Source organism: Anas acuta, chromosome 4, assembly GCF_963932015.1.
Source record: "Anas acuta chromosome 4, bAnaAcu1.1, whole genome shotgun sequence".
Taxonomy (NCBI): domain Eukaryota; kingdom Metazoa; phylum Chordata; class Aves; order Anseriformes; family Anatidae; genus Anas; species Anas acuta.
This window is the reverse complement of record NC_088982.1, coordinates 72,562,874-72,588,310: the sequence shown is the minus strand read 5'-3', so window position 1 is coordinate 72,588,310 and position 25,437 is coordinate 72,562,874. Positions and strand designations below refer to the sequence as shown.

The 25,437-nt window shown below is 46.1% G+C and overlaps 1 protein-coding gene and 1 long non-coding RNA gene across 2 annotated transcripts in view; one reads left to right on the top strand and one right to left on the bottom strand.

Annotated features, from left to right (window-relative positions):
* Positions 1 to 25,437, top strand: part of LOC137856523 (uncharacterized) — a 56,108-nt gene that overhangs the window by 3,452 nt on the left and 27,219 nt on the right. The gene's annotated exons all lie outside the window — the stretch shown is intronic.
* The window catches only part of ENPEP (glutamyl aminopeptidase), a 33,792-nt gene continuing 31,194 nt past the window's right edge, over positions 22,840 to 25,437 (bottom strand). The window contains exons 18-20 of the mRNA XM_068681974.1: positions 25,039 to 25,179; positions 24,023 to 24,101; positions 22,840 to 23,772 (exon numbers count right to left, since the gene is read on the bottom strand). Of these exons, the coding sequence (XP_068538075.1) occupies positions 23,611 to 23,772; positions 24,023 to 24,101; positions 25,039 to 25,179 (382 nt within the window). The 3' untranslated portion in view covers positions 22,840 to 23,610. The remainder of the gene's footprint in view (positions 23,773 to 24,022; positions 24,102 to 25,038; positions 25,180 to 25,437) is intronic.

The window sequence follows — 25,437 nt, the reverse complement described above, 5'->3', positions numbered from 1 at the left end:
GAAAGAAAACGAAAAAAGATTTATTTATTTTTTTTAATCTGGAGTTGCACAGCCTCAGTGGTCAAAATCGATGAGCGCGCAGCGATCGATGCCGCCAGCAGCCCAAGGCCGTGACCGAGGTTTAGGCAAGCGGGGAGGGAGCCGCTGGGCAAGGCCCCGGCCTGCTGGGTGTGCGTGTGGGGCAGTGGCAGCGCCCGGGGAAACACGAGGGTGGAGCCGGGCTCATCACTTGATGTGTATATTTAGTGCGGTGGTAGTCCCACGGGCTCGCAGGGGACTACTTCCATGCTTAAAGTTATTCGCATGCTTGAGTGATTTGCTGGATTGTGGCCATATGTAAAGCAATAAATATAAGTGGCTACTTCTGTGCAAATAGAGAGCCAGAGGTCTCGCAAGTAATTTTCCAGCAGATCCAGACCCCGTACTGTACAGATAAAAGCCAACGCAACTCTTTTCTTTCATTCCATTCAAATAAAATAAAATAAAATAAAATAAAATAAAATAAAATAAAATAAAATAAAATAAAATAAAAATCAGCAACACACGCACCCCAATTAAGGTCACTGGGACAATGCAAGCATAAAGGAGCGTGAAACTTTTCCCTTATGCAAACCCTCACAGAGCACTTCCGAGGCTGCATTGCAGGGAGAGGAGCAGTGATCTGCAAGTCCCGCACCCAGGCTTTAGTTCTGAAACCATTCCCAGTCTTCCCAGGCACAAAATCCCACACCAGCCTTGCTGGACGCAGGGCCCGAAGAGCGAGGCAATGCCTTGGGTGGCATGTCGGTGTGAGAGGGGACCGGCCCCCATGGTACTCCTTTGAAGTCCGCAGAGGCTGAACTGGCAGCACGGAGTGGGAGAGGAGTTCCCAGGCAAGCAGGGACTCTCCCTCCAAGATTTGGGGCAGCCGGATCCCTGTTGTGTCTCCAGGGAAGGCCGTGTGTGCTTCCCACCCCTTGTGGGGATGGGAAGAGCCATGGAGACAGAGGTGGCTCTTCTGCAGTTTATCCTCTATCCACAGAGCCCAAATCTCTAGCAATTCACTTTTTTTTTTCTTTTTTCTTTTTTCCTAGTGCAAAGTAAAACAGAGTTTGATTAAAATAATAATATCCAGCTTTTGGCAATGCTTCCTATAAATTCATGGCTTTAGCCTGGACTGTCTCATGGCCAGACTGTAAATTTTTGCATTCTAACTCGCTGTGACAAATCTCTAGCCCCAGTCATTGTTATTTCCTTCAGCTTTCACATCCTGCTGGCAAAAAAACCTCCAACTCTGGTATTCTTCCCCCAAAACAGAAATTCCTACCACAAGGGCTGTTACCCTGAGAACATTTTTTAATAAACATATTTGGAAAATGAAAACAAGACACATAAAATCTATGAGCACGGCTAGCATCAAATGAAGACTTGGAAGCAGTTTCAAGTAGTGTTACAAATAGGAAATAGCTTTCCAGAGATAAAAATGCACCACGTGTTTTGTTAACACCAGCATTCGGCCGAGCTTTGCTCTCCCGGCTTATGAGGAGGTTGAGGGACACCTTTGTCCTGGCTGAGGGGCTTGTGACTGCTGGCTGAGCCGTGAGGGCAGGGATTCGAGTGATGTGGGGGTGGCTGGCCACGGCCCTGTCAAAACACGGTGGCATGATGCCATCGGGGTGACAGCCATCCCCACACATCAACAGCGATGGCCTTGTGGTCAAAGTGAGGGAACGGAGAGGGACACTTGGTGGCATTGGTCCTTTCTGCAAATTCTGGCCCAGGCACCTGGGGTGCCATGCGAGGCTTCAGCCCCTGACAGAGTGGACAAAATGGCTCCCACTGGCAGCCGTGGGTGTCGTGGGGTTTGTTGTTTTTTTTTTTTTTTTTTTTACAGCAAAAAGGGGTATTAATTACCCTGAGAAGCAGCCTCATGGCTGACTTAGTGACAGTCGCAGGCTCTCAGCGTCTTACAGGGTGTTTCCTTTTAATTGTCTAGGGCACAGGGAACGTTGCATTTTTCTGTCTTCATAACAAAAAGGCTTCAGAAGCTGGAGCGCAGCTCCAACAGCTCTCCCTGTGACAATAGGAGGCTTAATTCTTGCGACGGCCAGACACTGCCATTGGAGACGGCCCAAATCCCCTCCGGTGGAGCTGGGAATTCTGGGGACATAAATAACGCGGCTCCGGGACCCCGGCGAGCAGTGTTTACACGGCCGCCTTACAGGCCCGCCGCACTCAGCGCCCTGCCTTCCTCCTGCTCGGCGGGGAGAAGGGGCAGCCATGGGCTCGTGGGTCCGACAGGGCTCGGCAGGAGCAGGCCGAGCATGGCTGCAGGCTGAGGAGGAGCGGAGCCTGGCCTGGGCTGCAAGCAGGCCGCGTTACGCGGAGCGCTCCTGTCACTCTTCTCCTCCGGTGGGACAAATAAAGGCAAAGGAGGAGTCAGAAGAAAGGGTGAAGCAGCTTGGGAAGAGGCAAAGAGGTCTTGTTTCTGGTTCCTGTGAGACTTGTAGCACAGAGGCTGTCACCTTTGTCGAATACATCGCCACAGAGGCCACTGCGTGGTCATATTAAGAAGAGCCTATGTGCTGCCCAGATCAGCTTAGCACGCTGTGCTACAGGACAGATCATTATGAATCTCATTCTGTGCTGATAACACCCAATCCATTGTGATTTACAAATAATTATTATTTTTTAATGTCAGCCTTTACCTTTCTTCAAAAAATATGGTCAAAATAACCTTGTGGAGGGCAAATGGAGCAACTGAGTTGGTGACCCTGATGCAGTTTCTGTAACGGTGATGATGATTCTCATCATTTGATTATTGTTACTCTATATGGCACCTGAGTAATCTCACAGCAAAATTAAGATTATACAAACATGAAAGCGGAGTGTGTGGGGAGATGTGGGCAGAATGCCCACCACGAATACCAAGACCTTTATGAGGAGAATTGCAGAGCCCAGTGCAGGCCCTGAGATGAAAACCCGGGGTTCAGCCCCGCCACAGTTTGTGTTATAGGGACTTGTGGGGCCCTTCCCTCTGCGAAGACCCTGCCCAGGGGGCCGGCCTTGGTGCAGTGCAGTCTCCAGCAGGGCAAAGAAAAACCCGGCTCTGCCCCTCAGGAGACGCCCAGCTTGAGGCTGCCAACATGGGCCGTAGCCAAACCGGCAGGAAGGATAAAATCACGGAAAGCAGTCACTGATATCCCAGAGAGGGATTCAAGGCTGCTTCTGAGAGTCCTCTGTGCATAACGCTACTCCGACGGCACTTAACTCCTCAGGGCATTAGCTACAGGGTCCTGGCTGGGTGGCCCTTGGGGTTAATGTGCTCAGGTCCCTCACCACTGCTGGGGGAGGCTGCACGACCCCAAAGGGCACTTTGTGCTTTAGGCTGTGTTTAGACACTCCTGCAGGAGTGGCAAGTGTACTGACCTGTCTTGCAGGGACCTCTCTTTTCCTCAAAAGTGAATTCTTCTGCCCCAATTCCCTCTGAGGACAAGCAGCGCAACCCCAAGCTTGGGTCCCTTATGCAGCGAGGACATCTGCCAGCTGCTGGGCCTGATGCTTGCAAGTGTGGGGTGACCCCATATCCTCAGCGTGAAGAGAGGGTCAGGTGTGCACACCCCATCTCCTGGACCCTCCTACATGCAGACTGCTGGCCTCTCCTTCGCAGCAGCAACTCCTAAAGCTCATCCCAGCAGACTGGGTGTCCAAGTGGCTGTGCATCTGCTGAGTCAGCCAAATGCCAGACGCCAGGGCTGGTGCCTGCTTCAGGCACCAGGACGAGGTGAAGCCAGCGAGCTGTGTTTAAGGCGATGGATCTGGGATGCTTCCAGACCGGCACCCGGAAAGCACTGTGTGATTCATATGGCATACAAGCCTGGTTCAGATGGAGTCCATCGTGTACCACTTTTGCCTGCTCTCACCTGAACTGGAATAACGATTGTTTTCCACATGGTGTGAAGATAAAAGCATGTGAGTAGTTGTGAAATGCTCATCTGACATGGTGAGGAAGAGCATTTCGCTATATGGACATTTCATCCATAATTTCTACCTAGCAATGGGTACTTATTGGGCATAATGCAGGCATTCGTTTTAGTTAATGTTTTTTTTTTTACTGGCATACGTAAGATTAGCACTTTCAACTCCAGGCTTTTACACAGGTAAGAGCATAATCTTCATAAAAGGCTCTACAGACAAAGTGGCTTGTTGGCCCGTCAGCTTGAAATAACCTACCTGCACTAAGCACCACAAAAGGTTTCGATCAAAAAGGTAAGCGTAGCTGCAGGAGCAGCTGACTCAGAACGAAGCAGCCACCTCACTACAGCATCATTAAGGAAAGACTTTAATAGGCTGGGACAGATTTATAATAATTAATACAACTCACTCATTATCTGAGACAAGGCATCTACAGCACACAGCATGTCTCTGCGTGAAATTTTAGACTTATTTGCACAAGTGCGGGCTGATTACATTACATGTAAGTAGCAGGGTGAAGCAGGACATTTGGTCCAAATGCGTGTAAATAGAGTACCTAATAGTTTAAAGAAAGCCGTGTCGCGGGTGATTTATGCTTCCCTACTTTGTCAAATCACGTAGACCAAGTTAGACACTTTCATTTCATCTCCCTGGGGAAAAGAGCGCAGCGTTTCGGAGACTCGTCTCCAGAAAAAGTGCCACAGTGTTGGAGATGCCAACTTCTCATTTTCCCAGTGGGTGGTCTGCTGCGAAATCCCCAAAAGGCGAAGGATCTCGAGCTAGCCAGGGCCTCCCTTAAGCTGAGGCGTTTAAGAGATTTTTATGTGTAATTTAAGATGTTTGCTGAGAAATAGAGACTCTGATTTAACTATTTGCAGCTTATGATTTTTCCATTAGAAAAATCTTAAGGAACCATCAGCACATTCCATATTTGACTGACCACAAAATCACAATTTTTTCCCTCAAATCTATTGCCCCACAGCAGCGTCCTTTGTTCTTCCCCTCTCTCATTTGGTTTGCACTCATTTGGAAATTGCTGGGGAGGACACTCGGCCACTGTTGCTCACACTGAGCAGTACGAGTCCCTGAAAAGATCGCCACTAGCTTCTCCTGGGACAAATCGTGAGGCAAGGGCTTCATCTGTGAGGCTGGCTGGGCTGGCTTCCCTGCTCAGCATGTCGTGCAGCCCCAGAAAACACTCTGAGCTTTCACCCTGCCCTCTCCACGCAGGCAGCCCTCCTCTACACCACGGGAGCTCAAATTGGAAGGAAGGCGAGCGGCATCCCTGCACGTAACCTTCCCCTAAGTGCCAGAAATGCTGGAGCTACACGGCAATAGACAAATGCGACTGCATCTCCTCATCAACCTTATTTGTGCGCTGTATTTTCGTAGGAAATAGAGAAGCGTTGCTTCTGTGTTTGTTGCAGTGCAGCAGGGTGGTCCTGTTTAAGCAGTGCAGAGAACCTCGAGCCGGTTTCCCCTCCCGCTCCCCCCAGTAAGGTCTTTGCAAGGAAGTAGATGTGTGAAGGAGCAGCAGACAAGACAGAGACCGGAGCCAGATGTTCCTCCGAGAGCTGCCTCCCGACTGGGATAGAAACCCAGCTGTTCGCTGACTCAGGGGGATCGCAGGCAGAAAGCTCTGGGATTTGCCGTGTGCGCGCGCCAGAGGAAGGCACAGCCCCAGCTTTCCTACCCTGACTCTTCCCAGCTTGCAGATGGAGGAGGAGGCGTGTGCTTGGCTGGGAAAAGGATGCTGCTGGGACGTGAGCCTCGGCTCCCCGCAGCTTGCTGGTGAGGTAGGTGGGCGCATTTCTCCCTGGACTCGGTTAAGAAATCCTGCTCTGGGCAGTGTGCTGCTGCCTTAAACAGTCTGGCACTTTGTCTAATTTAGAGGAAAAATGCCGAGGAAACTGCTGTGCTATAGATATGCCGTAGGCTGACAGCTTGTGCCTGGCTAGTGAAATGTATTAGATATTTCTGGGCATATTTACAAACATCTCCTAGTTAGGATAATAAGCCACTTGGCCAAAGTCAACATTAGCTGCAGCACACATTATCCCCTCGACCGAAGCATACCTTCCATCCAAAAATCATGGTTCAGCCCCCAAAAGCCTCCCTGTTCCGACCTGCGTTTAATACCATCGATCTAGGCTGAATTTTCCTGCAGCACTGGTCCGTCAGTGGCGGTCCCTGACCGAGGAGGCTGTTTGCTGGCATGGAGACATCTACCAACAACGTGCCGTGAGGAATGAAGAAAAGCCTGACCTCGGTGTGGTTTTCTCTTTGTACTTTTCCCAACATCCAGGAACAGGTGCCATACGTACAAAAGCTCCACTAAATGAACATCTGAGGCTTTTGAGTATAGATCCTGGAGACGTGCACCATTGCCCAGAGGTCCATTGCCAGCGTCAGAGGAAAGTCTTGGCGGCTCCCCGGGCACACTTTCACTCACGGCCAGGATTAGGAGCACCTCTCGTCCTGCTTGATAAAGCCCAGCATGGGAGCGGATTCGACCTGCTCCTAGGAGGAGTGCAGCTCAGCAGTCACAGCATGGCCTGCCCTGCTCTGTGCTGCCCCCGAAAACCTCGCTGGAAAGCGGCAGCGTTGGTGATGCTGTCTCACAGCTTCAGCTCCTGGATAGGAAGAGCATCAGGGCTGAAATAACTGGAGAAGGGGACTTTACTGACCACCACGGAGATCCCTCTGAAAAAAATAACTGATTGGGATTTTATACTAATTCTTCTCATTGGTAGCACAGCGTGCTAGTTTCGCAATGCAATAATCCCAAGGAAGGCGGCTTCACATTCAGCTGAGCACTGCTAGCCAAGGCAAGGTGAGAAATTCCCTGCTCGGAAAGGCTGCCATTTAAATAGATAAGGCAAATTGTAGGAGGAGAAGCAGAGCTAGAGAAAAGTGAAAAGACTTGCTCAAGGTCACACGGCAGATCAGTGGCAGATCAACAAAGCTGTCTGGTTCTCTGACCTGCCAGTCTGCTGTCCCGCAAGGTCCTTGGGATAAAGGCTCTAATAGCTCCTGCTGTCCCCGTGCCCACGGTGAGGCTGTGCAAACAATATAGCACAGCGTCACCTCTGGCATCCCAGAAATGAGGATTCCATATTTTATATGCTCAGAGGAGGAGTCCCTAAGGTGGCTAATTTGAAAGCGGAATGGTTTGTTAGATTAGTCATTTGTTTTTAAAAATTAACTTTTGGAAAGCGTAGCTATCCCAAAGTCTATTTCTTTCCATGGTGAGACGAACACGCCGGTGACCATAATCGTGGCGAAAATATAGGATAAGGAGCTCCCCCCCCACCCCCCATGTGCTATTTTAAGTTGGCATGTGTTTACAGAGATAACATTTGATGTCATAGTTGCCACATTTGACAGAGAAAAGCCTGAGAGAACCATTAACTATAGGACGAGTCAGCAATCTAAGGCATCTTTGTCCTTTGCTAAATGATTAGCTCAAAGCAATGCTTCTTCTGAAGTTTCCACCCCAAGAAAATCCTGCAAACAAACACTCTAATAGCTATTATAAAATAAAGAATCATTTATACATAACTGAATTTTACAACTAGGCAAAATCAACTCATCTTTACTGCCCACAGGAAAAAATATTTATTTTCCCTTCATTTCTAAATGCGTTACGGTGATGTTAACTACAGATTTGAAGGCATCAGAGAATGAGAGAATAGAAACCAGAGACAAATAGGAGTCAGGGTGCCAGATTACTTTTTCTGCTCTACCACGTTGTTGCTCTGTAGCCCTGAGCATGGCACTTAACCTTCTGCCTCAATGCATCCCTATGCAGAAGGCAGTGACGATTTCTAGTTCACACAACGATGCTTCTTCTGCCAGAGCCCCTATTCCTTGAACCTCCTCAGGACAGGATTCAGGAGAAAGAGATCTGCTTGTGAAGATCTGGGAAGAAGCTTTTCCTCAATAAATCCAGGTAATCCCCAAGAAGCTCAGCAAATCCTAAGGGATCATATAATGCAGTGGATTAGGCATAGCTGTCAGGAACCACGTTCCCAGCGGGCTGCTGGCCACAGCTCCCTCAAAGCCCCTTGAAGGGAAGGGCGATGCTGGTCCACCCAGTCCATGGGACTTCTCTCAGATCCCTCCAAGGACCAGAGGAGCCAGTGATATTTTCACCTGCAGCTCAGTTGGTTTCTGGACTGGAAAACTCCCTCGCCATAGCTGAGAGAAGGGGAGGACAAGAATGGGACAGGGACAGCTTAATTTGTCTCTGAGGGGAAGGCAGCACGCAGATGGTCCTCTGAGCAAAGGGATCTGAGCAGCTGGGGGGAGATCCCACCCTGAAGCATACTTAACTGCTAATGGGTTAAGAAGAGCAAGATTATTTTTAACTCACTACTTGTGAAACATTTTTCCTTTTCCTTGAAGAAGTACTTTGGCAAAAGGTGTGGCACAGATGCCTGTAATAGTAAACGCGGTTACTGGGAAACATTGCACTCCATCGCATCCGTAAGAATGCAGAGTTTCCTTTTGTAAAAGACTATTTTAGGCACTCAACATTTTTCCATGCTTTCCTTCCTCCTAAAAACATCCCTGAAGGCTGTCTATCTTACGGTTGATGATTTATTTATCTTTTGGTTAAAGATTCAGCAGAAATGGCTCAGCCATTATTTTCCAGGGGTAATGAAATGAATCTGTCATTCGGCTCGTTTTCTAAAGGGAGAAAAACACCTCCGCCCCACTGCAGAGCACTCGCTTGCATGTGCTCGGGAGCAGGGATGTGAATTTGCTGACAGGGTTACTCTGGTGTCAGGAACATGCCCTTTGCTTTCCTAAATAATATCAGCCAAAACCGTGATATTCTGGTTTGGACGTACTCTGGAGAGCCTCGTTAGAGCCGGGCAGCTCAATTCTCTGAAGGTTACACGTGCCGTAGCCCCCGCCAGCTCTCATCAGGCTACGGCTGTTGTAGGAAACACAGATCGACGTGTTACGGAGCCAAAACGCCGCAGCACATCCCAGAGGGTTCCCCGTGATGATGGCGAGCTGGGGGCTGCTGCTTGCTTCACTTTCTGGACCCAGCCAGTAATCCTTCAGACAGCCCCCGAGGCTGCACTTTTGAACCCCAGCTCTCCAGTGCGGGCTTGGAAGATCTTGAGGAGAGTTTGTGGCCAAGAGACCGCCGGCATCGCCACTCGCGTGCTTGTGGGAGGAGGCCAGCTGAGCGCAGCAGGGAGGCAGATCGCGGTGGGCATCTGGAGAGACACAGGCAAGGGGCATGTAATGCTGCACTTGCCAAGAGGATTAAGATACCCAGGCCAGGCTGCGATTGAGGGCTGAGCGCTTTCTCCACAGAGATGACAGAGAGCTGGAGGTGGATGGCCGTGCCCAGCTGGGGACCGTGGGAGGCAGCCCAGACTCCATGGCATTAAGAGGGACCCCAATGGATTGCATCCCCTCTGGAGTTTGTGAGCACTAGCAGAGGGCAATCGGCGTGGGTAGGGCAGGTGAGGGCACCGCTTGTAGTTAGAGGACATCCTCGTTGACATGGAAAAGAGCATGGAAAGCAGCTCAGCCGAGTGGCTTGCTCATCAGTCAGGGACTGGATCGACTGCTGTGAGGCCTTTGGTACCCAGGACTGTGCCTACGTGCTCAGGTCTGAGAGTGGTTTAGACTTCCACAGCACAAACGTGGGTCCCAGGCACGTCCCCAGCCCACGTCAGGACAGGCTACCAGTTTTTGGAATCCAGTTTTTGGAGTCAGCTATCCAGCTCCTGAAGGCTGGCAGAAGGGAACCCCACATTTTTCTTCAAAATCTTTTCTTGAAGCCCTGTTGAATCCAATGGAAGTAATTGCTAGATGTGTTGCTGGTAAATAATAGCAGCAGGATTTGTACCATGTAGCAGTGAGTACCCCAAGAACAGGGTGTCACCTCCGAGCTATCCCAGTTTTGTGGAAACTTCCTGACTTTAGCCTCTCTGTGCTCATTTCACCAAGTTAAAAACAAAGACAATACTTTTCCTTTCTTTTCTTCACCAGGAAAGTTTTATTCACCCTCTACCCTCAGGAAAATAGAGTCAGGAACAAAAGAAAAAAAAAAAAAGAAAGAAAGAAAGAAAGAAAAAGAAAATGAAAACAGAATTAGATTTTTTTCCTTAAAAACTCTGAACATTTTCAAAACCAAACATTTTTCATAAAAAAGCTCACATCTGTTATTTATAAAATTCCATTTTTATGTGTTTTTTTTTTCTTTCTTTTTTTTTTTTCTTTTTCTTCTTTTTTTTTTTTTTTACTGGCTCCCATTCAGATACCAACAAAACAAATCAGACACAAGTATTACATGTTGTACCAGTAAGTGCTGGAGTCCCTGGAAGAACATAGCAGCGATTACTTTTTTTCGCTAAAGACTTGGCAAGGGAGGTGTGCTTGGAGGAGGGATAGAAGGAAGAGAGGTAGCCTGAGAACAAAGACAAGCGTGATTAATAGAGTACAACCCTCTTTATCTTCTTTGTTCCAGATACCAAAAATATTCAGGTGAGTAAGGAAAAAGGCAAGTCAGCGTTACATCTCTGATGAGAGCCGGAGTCAAATGAAGCAGGCTCCCAGATAAACCCATTTACTTTTTCAAATAAATATATTCAAGAAGGCACAAGCTCGTCGGCTTGGGCACTAGGCTTATTTTTAAACATTTATCTAGTCCGCATGCCAAGCTCCTAGATATGCTCACCAGCAAAACTCTTAAGCCCGGTGCGTTATAGCTGCAGACTGCCTCTCTTGTCTTTCTTGGGGAACCCACCATTTCGGCCCCAGCTCTGCACAGAAGCTGCATCGCTCCGACCGCTCGGGCGTAAGGGCAGCGGCACAGCCTTCCCCCTCTCCCCCATGTCGTGTCTGCCATTATACCCGCATAAAGACCCCATACCAGTATTATTATTCCTCGCCAGGAAAAGGAATGAATTGCAAGCACCTTCCTGCCACTGTAAGTGAATTGATACCAGGAGCTGTAGATGCAGTTAAAAGACCCCCCAGTGCTTCCCCCCCCAAAGTCTCCCACGCAACCGACACAGTTCCACTTGTACAAAATCTACCTGTAGAGCAGGCTTTTATGGGCCAGGAGCCTTTACCCTTCTTTAATCCACTTAGATTACCAGCGGTGCACTGCTAATTCACATGGCAAAGGGCAAAGGGCTTTCTGCAAAGCACAACTTTTTCTTGTAGCAGAAATAGATGAACCCACTTGCCTCTAAAGAATTGATTACTTGATGCCTTTGTGGGTTTTGTAGAGCACTCTGCCCGTGTGAATTAGGTGTAGTTTGGTGAATGTGAAAGCTTAACCCCCCTCTCTCCCCCCAACCACGTGTGGGGACGGCAAGAATTTGTGTTTAAGTTCAGGACTGTAAAAAATACAATGAGATGTATTTTTTTAAAATATAACTTTTCTGCTTCTACATGCAATAACACACATTTTAAACTAACAGAAATACAAAGCTGTCTGAAGTTTTATGAAAATGTCTGTCATGCTAAGAATCTCAGTCTCCACTGAACTGGCAACACACATTAATGAGAAACATTAGATTATGAATAAAATCATAAATTTGTTATGTTAAGGGCTAACTTTGTCCTGTAAACAGTGCTGCTAGTCCCAACAAGCCTTGGTCCAAATAGAAGTTGCTTATGAAATAGACAAGAAAATGTTATGGATTTATTACATATTAAATATGCTTGTACTTTACGTATAGAACTTGATTTTTTTAGGCACTCTGGATTTTCATTAATAGAAATCAAGCAAATCAGAGTTCAAGCTGTTGCTGTTGCTTGAGTTGAGCTATGCTGCTAAAGACATTTTCACATGTGACATGCTCTATGTACTACCAACCGTTTGGTCACATCAGTACTGTTTGACCACATGCAATGAAGAGAATGGAAATATATACACTGTGATTGGTGTCACCAGGAATGATGGAAAGCTGGAGGGGGGTAACACACGAAGGCAATTTGTGCCCATCTTTATTTAAATTTTTTAAACTTCCCTTGGTATTCAGATTTTTCTTTCTGCAAATTTTCTCAAAACAGTGGGAGATCCCTGAGCAATTAACCGAAGCTGCTAATATTTTTAAATTTCTAACACTGAACTCAGTTGGTGGCATTATTCATGTAGTTAAAGTTAAGCTTGCGCTGCAGTACCTTGCTGAAAGAACCAAATAGATTTTTCCCTGCTCACTCAGCAAAGGAGTTACGTCAGTGTTAACAAAAAGGCTTTCCGTATGAACCGATTATTAGTCACGTTCTTTTGGTCTGTCAGATTTACTTCCTCCTTGCCTGACGCCACATCTATTAAATCTCCATTCACCTGTAGAGTAAGGCAAGTAGAAAAAAAACAGACTTTGTGTGTGTGTGTGTGTGAAGTATTACCAGAAAATCTCAGTCTGGACTCAAAAAAAAATATGGTGGATTAGTAGAGATTAAGACTACAAAAAGTTATTTTCTCCCACTATTCAATCACATTCGGGGGCAGCCCTAATTCTGCATTTCCTTGTGTTTGCTATTCTTTTAAAAGCTTCCAGCGAAAACTGAGATTTGATTCTCTTGACAGCAAAATGTCCATGACTGTAAAAGAAAGGCTATTTTTCTAGGCTGTGATGGAGATAAACATCGCACAGCCCTTCTTTTCCTCTTCCCTTCCTCAGGCTCTGTTTCAGCTCCTTACGCTGTGATAAATGGCCCTTAGATCCAGGATCCTGCTGTATCGCAAGCGCAGCTTCCTTAAGTATAACATCATGCTCTCTGTACCAGCATGCTGCTAGCGCCTAGTGTGGAGTGCATACCTCCATCCTGCCCGTGGTCGGCCTCCTGAAATGCAGCGAGGCTGTGGTTGTAGTCTGTTAGCTGCACAATTCAGATCTGAAGAATAAAAATTGATCGCTATTCGGGTAAAGCACAGAGCCTCCATCATCACCAAACATAACTTCAGTGCTGATACTTTCTTCTAATAGTGATAACATTGCTCTAATGCCGTATTTTACACAACATAGGGGGCAGCTATGTTAATGTGCCCACTCACATGTGGACCTTTTCAACTCCAGCCCTTCAAATTTTATCACACGGCTGCTGCTCCACAGAGAGAAGGCTCTGCTTCAGCTGACTGAATGGCAGGTTTATGGCTTTTAAAGGCTGCGTCCGAAACACGCTGAAGCAAACGCATTCAGAAATTCTGTATTCAGTGACTCTTTGCTCAGTACATGAAACAAAGAGCCAGCTTCTGCACTCCCCCAGATGCACAAAGTTTTTAATTCTGGACATGCAGAGAGACCACATCCCTACATTTTGTCCTGACACAGAGGCAAGGCGTAGCCAAGGCAGACAGCAAGACCCGGGAGCAAAGAGGTACTTGGGGTCAGGCTGCATAAACACGGTCAGTATTAAATCTGTATTATTTGCTTATGCCTCGGTGCCTCGGGTCTCTGAGAACCTCACTGTGCTAGGCACCATACAAGTCCAGAACAAACTTACCCAGATATAGACTTTGAATAAGGCAAGCATTGAATCATGACAGATTTAGAACATGTCCGCTAAAGACAGCATTAAAAATATTTTAAAATCCTGTTTTTTTGAGCAATACCACCCCCACCCGCTTCAGAGGGGAGACCTTGTCAGGCACTAAATAAATGTTTACAGAAAAGTGTTTATGACTCAACATTAAATAATGATTTAAGGTGAAAATGTTGACAGACCCTGAGTGCTAGCGATACATCTAAAAATCTCGATGCATCTGGGAATTGATTTCCTTTTACAGCCTATGATAAAAAAGAGAATAGCTCTATGCATGTTTTGAAGTAAAGGCACAAAACTTCACAGCAAGTGCCAACCAAAATGATCTGCAATCCCTGAAAACAAGGTTCTCTACTGGAAACAGGGACAAAAACTCTACTGTTGATGTTTCAGCAGGAAAAACAACACAGAAAAACATCTCTGTATGTTGCATAAATACCTTTTTTCATTCATAACTCATTGTTTCCGAAATCAGGACTGTTAACTAGAACTGGCTTTTCATTTCTCCATTCCCCTTGTCGCTTTATCTTAAAATGTCTATTTGCTTCAGAAAAGCCTTCTTAATTTTGACCCACTGGTGGCCCAGCTAAGCACTGAGCTAATATTGACTAATATTTCAAAATAAATTGCTCCCTCTAGTGAGACCGCCGTAGTACTGATGCCTGGCAGACGTGGCGGGGGGCGGCCTGGGTGAGCTCCTCCGTGCTGCTCCAGCAAGCCCTCAGCCCCTCGCTTGGTTTTTGCTCCAGACAAGCTTACAAGGAGCCTTCCCTGAGCAAGGACTGCTCAATAAGGCCTTCTGCATTTAAGATAAAATTATTTACAAAGGCTTATGCCTCCTACACTGTTAAAACCTTCCCTAAAAGAGCAGGCCAATTAACCAGCAGACCTTTGGAGAGCCACACGAGCTCGCCGAATGCTGAAGTTTTTGCTGTGGATGAGTTTCATACAAACAACACTGCCAGCACCCTCTCCTTCTCCTCTTTCAGCTCTGGGCTATTTAGAAAAAGAAAATCCAGTTAAAAGTAGACCTGGCTTCAAATATGAGCTGAGTTCTTCAGGACACCTCCCTACACCCAGTGGCTTTCAAAGTAAAAAATAATAACTTTGCAGGGTCTTCAAAAGACCCCTGAAGCAAAAAGACATTGAAAGGAAACAAAGTTAGCTCTCCTTTTGGTACCTGTCGAGAAGGTGCCACCAGATGAGGCCCGCTGCCATGAGTGACAAGGCCAAAATTCTGCCATGCTCCCAGGGAGGGGCTTTTTCTTTAAAAGAGTAAAAATTCAAACTCTGTGCAGCACAACTGTAATAAAGCAAGGATTTGGAAAAGGCCACAGGCCCTCCCAGGACCACATCAGGGAAAGGCCACCTGGTGGGAGAGGCAGGCCTGAGGGATATGGGAGGGCGGACATGTTAGAGTGCTGGCAGCCGCGTGCTTCATGCTTGCTTTTCTGACAGGGCAAACTCGACGCCCCGCCTTTAGGATGAGCCGTTCAGCACAACTCATCTCCAACATCCCTCCTGGCTGTTGAGCAGAGCAAGGGGCCCTTCTCCTTCAGTGCCCTGAGGCACCATGGTGAGGCCCTGCCAGCTGCCTGGCGCTGCTGGCAATGGGTGAATGATGGCTGGGGGCTCTTCCCCCTGCGGGTCCTGGTCTCCCAGCCTCTCTCTTGCTCTTCACCCTCCCCTGTATGACAGCACAGAAGTCTCACAGAGTTGCCAGGGCTGCAAACACGGTGGTGAACGTGGGTCCCGTTTCTGACAGCAAAGCTCAGCTCATCTGAACGGCTCTTCAGAGGTCAAAGCAGACTCATACTTGTGGGAGAACAGCCATGGACAGTGATGGTTGAGCTGTTCTTCTGTAAATGACATAATGACTTAAAGGCAGGTGGTAAGGTTTGTTAAATAAATATTTCTTAACTTCTTTTCAGCGAGGAATGAAAGAACATATCAATCTTAAAAGCAATGGATTAAAAAAGACAAACACAAACCTGTTTTGGAAATACTGAGCTCAGACTGAAAGCGCTTTGTTGCGGGCTACTGGCAGCTGGGTGGCGTGGTCCTGGACAGGAGATGTCCTCTGGGGGAGGATGCGGCTCCTCAGCCCAGGCTCTGCCACGCCAGAGGCTGTTCCTGCAAGCAGCACGGCTCCTGCTGCAGCCCCACCATGTTTTGCTGAGTGCAGGGGGTTATCCAGTCACATCATTGGCAGGTGCTTTTTTTCCAAAGCCCCCTGAAACACACACACGTGTATGTTCGTAAAGAAAGTCAAGCTTGCAAGGAGATGTAATATCTTTTTAAGAAATCAGGTGATGTAAGTGGAAAGAGCTAACAGATACCTGGCACAGAATGGTCTGAGTTTATGTGCGTTTCTCATCGCTGCAAATAACACCTGCCTGTTTTTGCTAAAAAACTTTATTTGGCTGAAAACAACTCCTTGAGGTAAAAACCATCACTCTCAAGCTCAATTTGCCTGCTGAGCACAGGCGTGCAAGCCAGTTCTTTACAACTGTCAGGTTCTGAGTGTTTGGCTTCTTGGTCCTTTATAGTAGTGCCCTGCATTTTTTGGAACATAACTTGCATTTCCAGCAGTTTCTAAGGAATTGAATGGCTAAACAAAATTTTCAAAAGCAACATAGAACCTTATCTTATAGGCATTTTATTTTTTGTTGTTTATTCGTTTGACTCGTATGATTACAAATTTTAGCTTAACGATTGTCATTTATTCTAGGTTAAGTAGTCTTACGTGGTGTTACTTAGAAGTGCCTGCATAAATGACTGGTGTTATTCCTAAGATCCTTAAGACAGCTTTATTTTCTTAAGGTGTATTTCCAACAGTTAAGCACGCTGTCTTAAAGCAACTATAATTAAATGCAATGACCGCTTACCGTCACTAGAGGATGCTCTTAATACACTGTGGAGAAATAAGAATAGGAAAATCTTTTTCACTGCATGTTCTCGTCTTCGACCAAGGAGTATGGTTTTTGTTGTTGTTGTTTTCCTTTTACGAGGGGGAAAAAAGTTCATTTCTATCTCCATGATGCTTCTGCATGATTATCCTATTTATTTCCATCCTTTTAACCATAAAATCATTCTAGCTGTTACAACCCCGTGAGATTAGGAAATGCACAGACAAACCACATTTCCCAGATCACCATATTCATTTTTTTTTTTTCTGGTGCACACAGAAAACAGATTATAATTTTCGAGTTACCTGTTAAGATGTATTTGAGCAATAGCTCCTAATTATAGTAGTAAACATTTTAATATTTTACCTTTACTTTACTTTTTACTACATTTACTTTTTACTTTACTACAAGTTTATGTTTTACTTTGATATATGTTTTGGGGGGGCAATACCTTTCCCATAGCAAAATGCTATTATTTTTCTAATATGTTTTCTGGTGCTTACTCTTTCTGTCCTAATCTTCCCCATCTGATTTGTCTTTGATGGGTTGCATTCATCTCCTATGTAAGGAGCTACATCTCAAACAATTTTAAAAATACTTCAGTATTTTGCCAAGAACTCTTCAATAACTTGTGCAGAGCTGTTAATGTCGAAAATAGGCATGTTTAAACAAACAACACCCAGGATAGGACGTGTGTCACCAGGACATGTCTATCAAACTACTTTGGCAACTTAAATGCCTCTCTGGTCCCCTGTCCTGCACATTGTTTCTGTGTTCACTTGGACAGCCCAGAAGGTACTCCAGAAATGTTGTGGTTTTAATTTTTTCCCGAGTGGAATCACCTGTCCATCAGATCAGAATAAGCAGATTGTTTTGGACTGATGTTGTGTTCTCCAGCCTTTCCAAATGCACAGATGACCAAACATTTCTCTCTTTGCTCTCTTCCATTGTAATCATGCCTGTACAGATGCGGCCGTGGGGAGCAGTCTGTCTGATGTTAGCATTGGCTTGTTAGCATAGCGTGCTCACATGAACAACGTCCTTCATCCTAGCCCCGACTTTTCCGGCCAGGCTGCTCCGATGCCAACTACGACATGCTGTTTGGCTGCCTACCTGATTTCCCTCTCCTGCAATCTGATCTTTGCCGGGGCTGACCTTCCCCTAGGTTGTGTTGTTCCAATGCAAATTGCGTGTTGTTGGCTCTGCTGGCTGTTCCGTGTTTGTAATAAAGCAGTGACTGACTCAGTGTTGATGAAAACCTGCCCCTGCTTGCATCGGCCTTTCTCAAATTGCGCAATTGTGCGCTTCTGTTCTGTGGCTAGGCCGATACCTGAGGGTGTAGTTTGCTCTGGTTCACCTCCCAGTTTGTGTTGGTTCACTTTCCTGCCTGGAGCTTGTCTTTCCTCCCTTGCAGTCTGGCCGGGAAGCTCGGCAGCCCGCGTGTGAAGCCAGCAGTCATGTTATTTTGGGGCACTCGCTAGGGGAGCACATTTTTGTTTGTTTGTTTTTCTCCTGAACTAGGGAGGAGGGGAGTGAGCCTATGCGGCTTGAATGGAGCTTTGTTTTGGGCAGGGGAAACGAAAAGCTGAAATCTTGCCTGGCCTGACAACTGTGCCCTTCCACAGGACTCAGCCTTTTGCTTTGGGGTCCGTGAAGTGGTAAAGTACAAGAGGGGCTGCCTTTACCGGAGTGCCAGAGCAGAGGAACGCCCCTTACGTGCAGCGGTCGGAGACCTTGTGCGGGAGGTGGACGACTTGGTGAATTATTGTGTCTGCTGGAGAGAATTTCAAACCGCATGCCTTCCCTTTCGGGCTGTTGCTCAAACCGCTGTGCTCGACAACTCTGATCCTACACGTTTGTATTTGTGTAGGGCCTATTAATGCAGGTCTGAGCTTATTAGCAGTCTCCGTTGAGGACATCCATCTTTACTTCACGTAATAATAAAATACAGCAGCCTGGCATTCCTGTGTTTTCAGATGCTCATGTGAAGGACCAAACTAGAAAGCTACACATTTGCTTTTAGTCCTGGCTATTATTTAAGTACCATGTGGGAATTTGAAAGACCAGGCCTGGGATATTGTCACGGGGAAGAATTCTCTTGCATTTCTGTGGAGGAGATGGAACAGAGCCTTGAGCTGCTTGCTTTCTTTGTAAGTGCTCCAGCCTAAGAAAAAGGGAGCTGATGACTTTTCATCAGTGATTTTGTAGCTTCAGGTCCACAGTGTTTTCTCCATCTGAGCTTGCTTAACGAACCTGGGTGGGCCGTAATTTCAGTTTGCTGAAAGAGAGCATTTGCTAAAATAAATGAATCAAATCTGGTTTTGGCTGCCCACCAGACACCTGCAAAATCTGCCTCCTAGACTGCCACAGCAACTATTTTGGCTCATAAGAACATGACCTACGGCGTTAACAACTTCTTGCCATAACGTCCTGCAACTTTTTCTCTGGCTATAGCTACAGTGACTATCCTCTGAAGAGAGTCCTGCAGCTGTTTTGTGTCAGGCTCCCTCTTTGCAAAGGACATGAAAATACCCTGAAGTTGCAGACCTGCTACAGGTGTGAGATCTGTAGCTCTGTGATATGCAGTTCCTGGCTGGATTGGCTTCTTCACCAAGCTGTTTGAATGAATTTGACAGCAGACAATGCAGAATGGGAAAGCTGCTGTGGCAGGACCTCATGATATGCAACTGGCCTTGCACTCCCTGGAAGAAAATATATCTGTGACTAGACTCTTGTCCACTGCAAGTTGTTTAAAAAAAATTCAAGTTGCCGGAAAGGATATTTAGAAGTCACCTGGGCATTTCATCCATCTCCAAAGAAAAACTAGCATTGATAATTTAAGCTAAAGCAAAGGTTGTATGGTAGATATCACACATACACCTCCACCATCTACTTAAAATTAAGGTTTAATTCTTATTAAAATTAAGAATCTTGTATCCCCAGCCTCCCTTTTGTGGAGTTAGGCTCCAGTGCTCTCTCATGCCTGAATCTCTTCCTTTCCCTGTCTGCCTGCTTCTTGAGACCACCTGTACACATTGCTTCAGCATCATTAAACCACCAGCAAACAGACAGAAATCCCTGAACATCAGTGTGTGAAGAACAGGGGGTTGATATTGAAAAGATTTCTGTGTGTGAGAGATTACTGAAGCAGCTAGTGAGTGCTACTTAAGGGCAGGGTCTCTCAGACACTGTGCCATGGTCTTGTTTCTCAGGATTTGTTCTGCACTCACAGCTCTTCAGAATATACTCTGTGAAGCCAGAACCTCTCAGATTTATCTGAACCTAATACAATTCAGGTGCTTTGATAAATAGATTTTTTTTTTTTTCCAGAATGTACCTTGGAAATGCTCAGACACCTGAGCAGCCGTATGAGTCACTGCGGTACCTGTGAGCTGGAGAACACCATAGTCTCATCCAGCTGTCTGTTCCTGTACCAGTTTTCCACATACAGGCATACATTTAGGTGCTGTAAATGTGGGTGTGAAGTTGGAACACCTCCAGGTCAACTGCCTAAACACTAGGGAAAGCAAACACAGCCTTGTTTGACTAACTTTCATAATTGGATATGTATAACAACACAAGATGAAGTCTTAACCTGACAGCAGAGTATTGCTGCTGATAGCAATGGGATGAGGCTCTGTGCTTCTGATCCCACTTGGCTGGGCTCTCCCGTGCCCTCTACAAAATACTTTTCGCCTTGAGTCCCCCAGACTGCTGGCAGATGCCATCACCCAACGTGATGGTAGCTAGGAGATGGCACTGGTCGTTGCAGGATGACTGGAGGGCTACTTCCTAATCGTGTCCTGTTTCAACAGAAATACCATAGGCGCATGGTGGTTTTTATGTATGTGTACTGTGTAGTGATCTTAACTGCTGTTTTAGAAACTGACTCAGCTGGGGAGTTGTAGACCCCTTGGCATTTGTTTTCTTCTGTGCAGCAATGTGATGTTTTCGGTCCCTTCTTTACCTGAATCAGCAAGATAAAGCATTTTCATGTGCCTCTCAAATGTACAGCCTCGCGGGGCACACAGGCTCAGGCTCTATAGGACACACAGCTGTGGCTGATACGAAAAAGATTTGTAGGGCTGGTGTAAGGCAACACTACAACAGTCACAAGCGGCCCCTCGTTAAGTCCACCACACCACACTTTGGTTACTCAAAGCGTCTCTTTACCTCTCTGCATGCAATAGCCTTTGCTTCAGTGCAACAGCAGCAGCAGAGCCTCCAAAGCTGTGCGGGTCTGAGGGGCCAGCCAGTTCTGCACTCCCTCACTTGGCTTTATCAGTGGAAATTCCTTCCTCGCTGATCGAATGACCGAGGGAAAATTATCTCTTTTTAAAACAGTTCACATTTCTTTGGATTCAGTTTCAAATTGGCATTCTTAAGCTTATCACAGACCATTTGTAAAGGCACTAGTTCCTGACCGAAAGATTTAGCATGTACCAGATTTGTTATCCGTCTAGGACAAACAGTCTGAGAGAGGCACATGCCATACACTACATTCTCCATGAACTGTTTAGGGTAGCAAGAGCACCGCATAATCTAGAGACCATTATTTAAAATTGACAGAACCTTTATCGTGCTATAAAAGCAGCCTTCTTCTGGGGCTTTTGGGTTTACTTCCACATTCACCTACCTACTTAAGATCAGTGCAGACATCCAACAAACCTTTCTGGAACATCAGAAGCACCCAAGCACTGGCCAAATGTCTCTCTGATCAAGTACCACTCAGGCACAAAAGCTGCACGTGGTCCTCCTGTCTTCCTGAGTGGGGCAGGACTGCAATGACAGGAGGCAATCGCTTGGTTCACTACTTTAAATCCTTCTCTCCTCCATGCACGCAGGGTCATGCGCCCAGTTCTTGCTCAGGCTTGTGCTCGGCTTCCTGCTCTCTCTTTGCCTTAGTGGTATTTTTCTGTTGTCTCTCTCTGATTGACCTTTTTGATTTTTTTCTGCAACAGCGATGCACGGTACTACCGATATGTGCCTTGTCTTGCATAGTGCTGTGTCTGTGGGTTTGGGATGAAGGCTGGTTTTGTTAGAGCTTTCCAGCACCGCAGCAAATCCACGTGCCTTCTTGTGCTTTCCCTGATGAGAGCCTACCCCTGTAGCTAACAAGGAAGGCAAGTTTGAGCCCACTCCATGGTAGCAGCACCTACGTATAACAAAGGTTAGAAATCTCTTAAGGTAACTGCTTAATCTTAGCCCAGCCACACGTTTCTGCAAATTGAGGCAGAAGCATAGGCACAGTTAAAGAATCAGTTCTTTCTGCCAGATTTCAGTGTCTGCTCTTAAAGGGAAAACTGCTGAGCTGGCTGCTTGAGCATCCTTGTGTCAGTTCTGCCTTGTTCCACATGGCGGTCAGCAGGAGTTAAATACCTGCCACTAAAACAGGCAGCACCTGCAGCCCAAGCAAAATTCTGTGGGCTGACCGTACGTACTACAGCCCTACAACCCCCTGACAGCATTACAGTGTGGGGTGACCAAACCTTGACACCAAGAGAGGTGTCACTCGCTTTTGGGCTTCCAATTCACTCACTGAAAATGGAGGATGATGGAGGCGAACCCATTCATCTCCTCCTGAGCAGGCAGCTGAACAAGGCCAGCCCCACGGGCTGACCTGCTGGTAGTTTTGCTTCACTCTCGCTGTCCTCTGTGTATCAATCCGAAAATAAGAAAACCTGGCAGAAATTGCTTGGCCCTTTGCTGCCTCCTGGCCTTGAAGAGAAGCTGGTGCCTGTAACCAGTTGTCACCACTGTTAGTCAGCATCCTGTCATGTTTTGTTTGTGGGAGGCAAGTGGCTGCTGACATTTTCCTTTGACAGGATGGCTGACTTGGTCACCAGATCAGTCTGGGCTTGTTGCAGCTATTTGGGTATCTAGGGAGAGGCCCAAAACTGTACCAGCCCTGAATCTCCTGGGGGAGTAGGGTAAAGTGTTTGTTTCCACCTGGATATGTGCTTCTCTGGAGCCCCCTGTGCAGACCAGCAGCCCAAAGGCGGGCAGAGCTTGTTCCCCAGCATTTCTGTACATCAGAGACACCTCTTCAGCATCTCCAGCTTTTCCTTTGCATAGCATCGCAGGCTAAAAGGAAGAGAAGTGCTTTTCCGTGCTTCTGTCATCCCGACTCACTGCAGTTTCCAGACAGCTGTGCCTCACCTCTCCCAGATCTACCTACGGGGAGATGCCTTGTGGTCCTGCTCCCAGGGCGTCCAGCTCCAGCTGCTTCCCTTCTGCTGCTCCTTCCCACCCAGGAGACCAGGGAGAAGGGGCTGATGCTCACATCTGCTGCCTGTATGGTGTCAAGACACAGCTCAGAGGGAGTAAATGTTTTCCCCTTAAAAGTCACTGAAGCTATATGTAGCCCATAGCTGGGCTATGAAATGGCTGCTTTTCTGTATGCCATGCAGTTTTCCCACTTTATTAGAAAGAGACTGAGACTTTCAGGTAGATTTTCTAAATTTTATTTTTCCCTAAGAAAAGAGACAGCAAGTACCATCTGTCTTGTTTGCAGTAAAGGCTGCTGCAAGTTCTTTTGACAAGATTTAGAAATAAGGCAAAAATAACTAGGACAACCCCTTCCCCAAGCTACAGAATCCCAAATAATAACATTGAAAAAGAAGCTGATAATATCGATCCCTCATGTACCAGTAGTTAAACTTCAAAAATCAATGGAGATGGAAGCTTAACTGGCCTTTCTGTAGGACAAGAATGCAAAGCTAAATCCCAAATGTAGATTTTTTTTTTTTAATGAATATAAATATAGGGGGCGATTCTCAGACAAAGTTTAAATCACTGCCTAATTCCCTTTTCTCCAGAACAAAGCTCCCACAAGGTGCACATGGAAAGGAATCCCTGAGTGTAGTAGGTGTACTTCTGTATCAACCACAAAGTAGGTTTTCAGAGTGGTGTACGGAAGGCCTGAGAGCCACTTGATAAGCAAGGACCCCAATTCTGCCATCATTTCTGCCTTGAGTAACTTGAAATATTTGTCCTGTTTATTCAGGCAAATGAATCTCTCAAAATATAAAGCTATTCATATGCACAAGCGCTGGCAGGATCCAGGATCAGCAGCTACACAAACATTGCTCTGGCAGTGGTCTCCTGAGTGGCTGCAGAAAAAATATCAGACCTCGGTCCCCTAAGGTACCTAGGTGAGAAATCCGCATTGCTAAATATCTCCGAGGATCTGCACACCCAGAATGAGGGCCTGGTATTTTTAACTAAATCTTGAAGAGCCTTTCCATGAGTCTAGCCATCTTTCTATCTCCTCCTTGTTATCTTTCAGCCATTGAATATTAGTCTTCACCTGCTCGATTGACTGACTCCGGGATGATTCTCCTGCCCCAGCATCAGGATATTTCTCAAAGAAATTTTCCATCTGGAAAAGAGAGAGAAAAAGAATTGGCATGAAGCAAATAACGCCACCATCGGGCAAGTAGGATTTTACCGGGACCTGATCAAGTGCAGTTGGGGGTGAGAGCAAAATTTAAGCTCCAGCTAGTAGCACTGGGAAAGCTTTACAATAATTCCTACTGCTCTAGATACTTAGGGAATAAAAAGTCCATTTTTTTGACCAGTAGCTTTTAAAATGTGATGGCTTGGAACCAAGAGAAGTGCTGGCACCATACCTGCCAAAGCTGGAGTTCGGTGTTAAAGGTTTGGCTGATGGTTATTATTCGGCCAAGGGTTCTGTCATTTATAGTGAACCTAGGGGGAAAAAAAAATGTTTGATGCAAAGCTGTTCTAAATAAAAGGCAGAAATAATTATCTGAAGCTTAAACTTCTAACAGCTCTATAATAAAACATGCACCCATATTTCAGCATTTTTGGAAACATGTGAAAAATGGTACTCCTAGAGAATATCTACACTGTTCTTAAGTAAGTCTAGTAATGGGATGATTTCTTCTTGGGGATTATTATTATTTTAATTTATGGTTTATTGTCTCACATTGGAAATTGGGTGTTTCGAGACATTTTGGTCCTCCCAGGTCTATCTCCTGCTGTGGAATGAACTGCTTAGTGATACACTGTCTGGTTCACAGCTCTAGGCTAGCAGGTGGGTTCTGCTTCTGTGCCCTCACCCAGCACTTAGAAAAGGGAAGGAAGGAGAGGGAAGTCACTCCAGCAGGGAGGAGCAAAACTAAGAGGTTTGGTATTCCACTGCTCGTCTGTACCTCCTGCTGCTTGCTGTTACCACCAGAAGGGTTTTAATTCTAAAATTACTGCTCTGTACACTGTCTTCTCGTTATGAAATCAACAGAAGGAAAACTCTACATCAGAGTGGAGACATGACTGACTACTGCAGAGCATTTCCATGCAAAAACAAGAGATTTCTACACGCTTAGGGAACTTTCTGTACTTTTTCATCACCATTTATCAGTAATGGTCATTTAGGGAAAGAATGGTTTTTGAGTTAGCAGCCAAGTACTTTTTCACAGAAGGTGGCTATAATTGTGTTGGTTATGCTTTCGGTTTTCATTATGAAAAGCAGCTGAGCAGAAGAACTGCTTGCTTTTACAGAAATGAAAGGAAACTCACAAACTTTGCCTTTCCAGAGAAAAGTAGAGGCCAGTGATTATGGCTGTACAGTGACAACAGAGGAAGGCCCATAGACATAAACTGTTCCATGAGATCATTAGCGTACCTGTCAACTAAGTATTCCCAGTTAAGCCGAATCCAGTCCCAGACCATTGTTTTCCCATAGGTGTTATAGGAGATGTATCTCAGGACTGTGAACACATCTTGTCTTTTGATGAAGTTGGTGTCGTAAACATATTTTATATACCTAAAGGAAATCCCGTCAGAATCAGTGCCTTTCATGGTTGTTACCAGGGAAAGCAAATAATAAGTTAACACTTTCAATGCAGACTTAACTGATGACAAAGAGAAATAATGCAGTGCTAATGCCTTTGTTTCTTAAGCATTTGCCACCACAATGTACAGTCATTTCCAAGCAGGAACATTATTTTTGTCGAAAGCATTTTCATGGTGAAGTACACCAATCTAAAACATAACTACCTGTTGAAAACTGTATTAAGACATC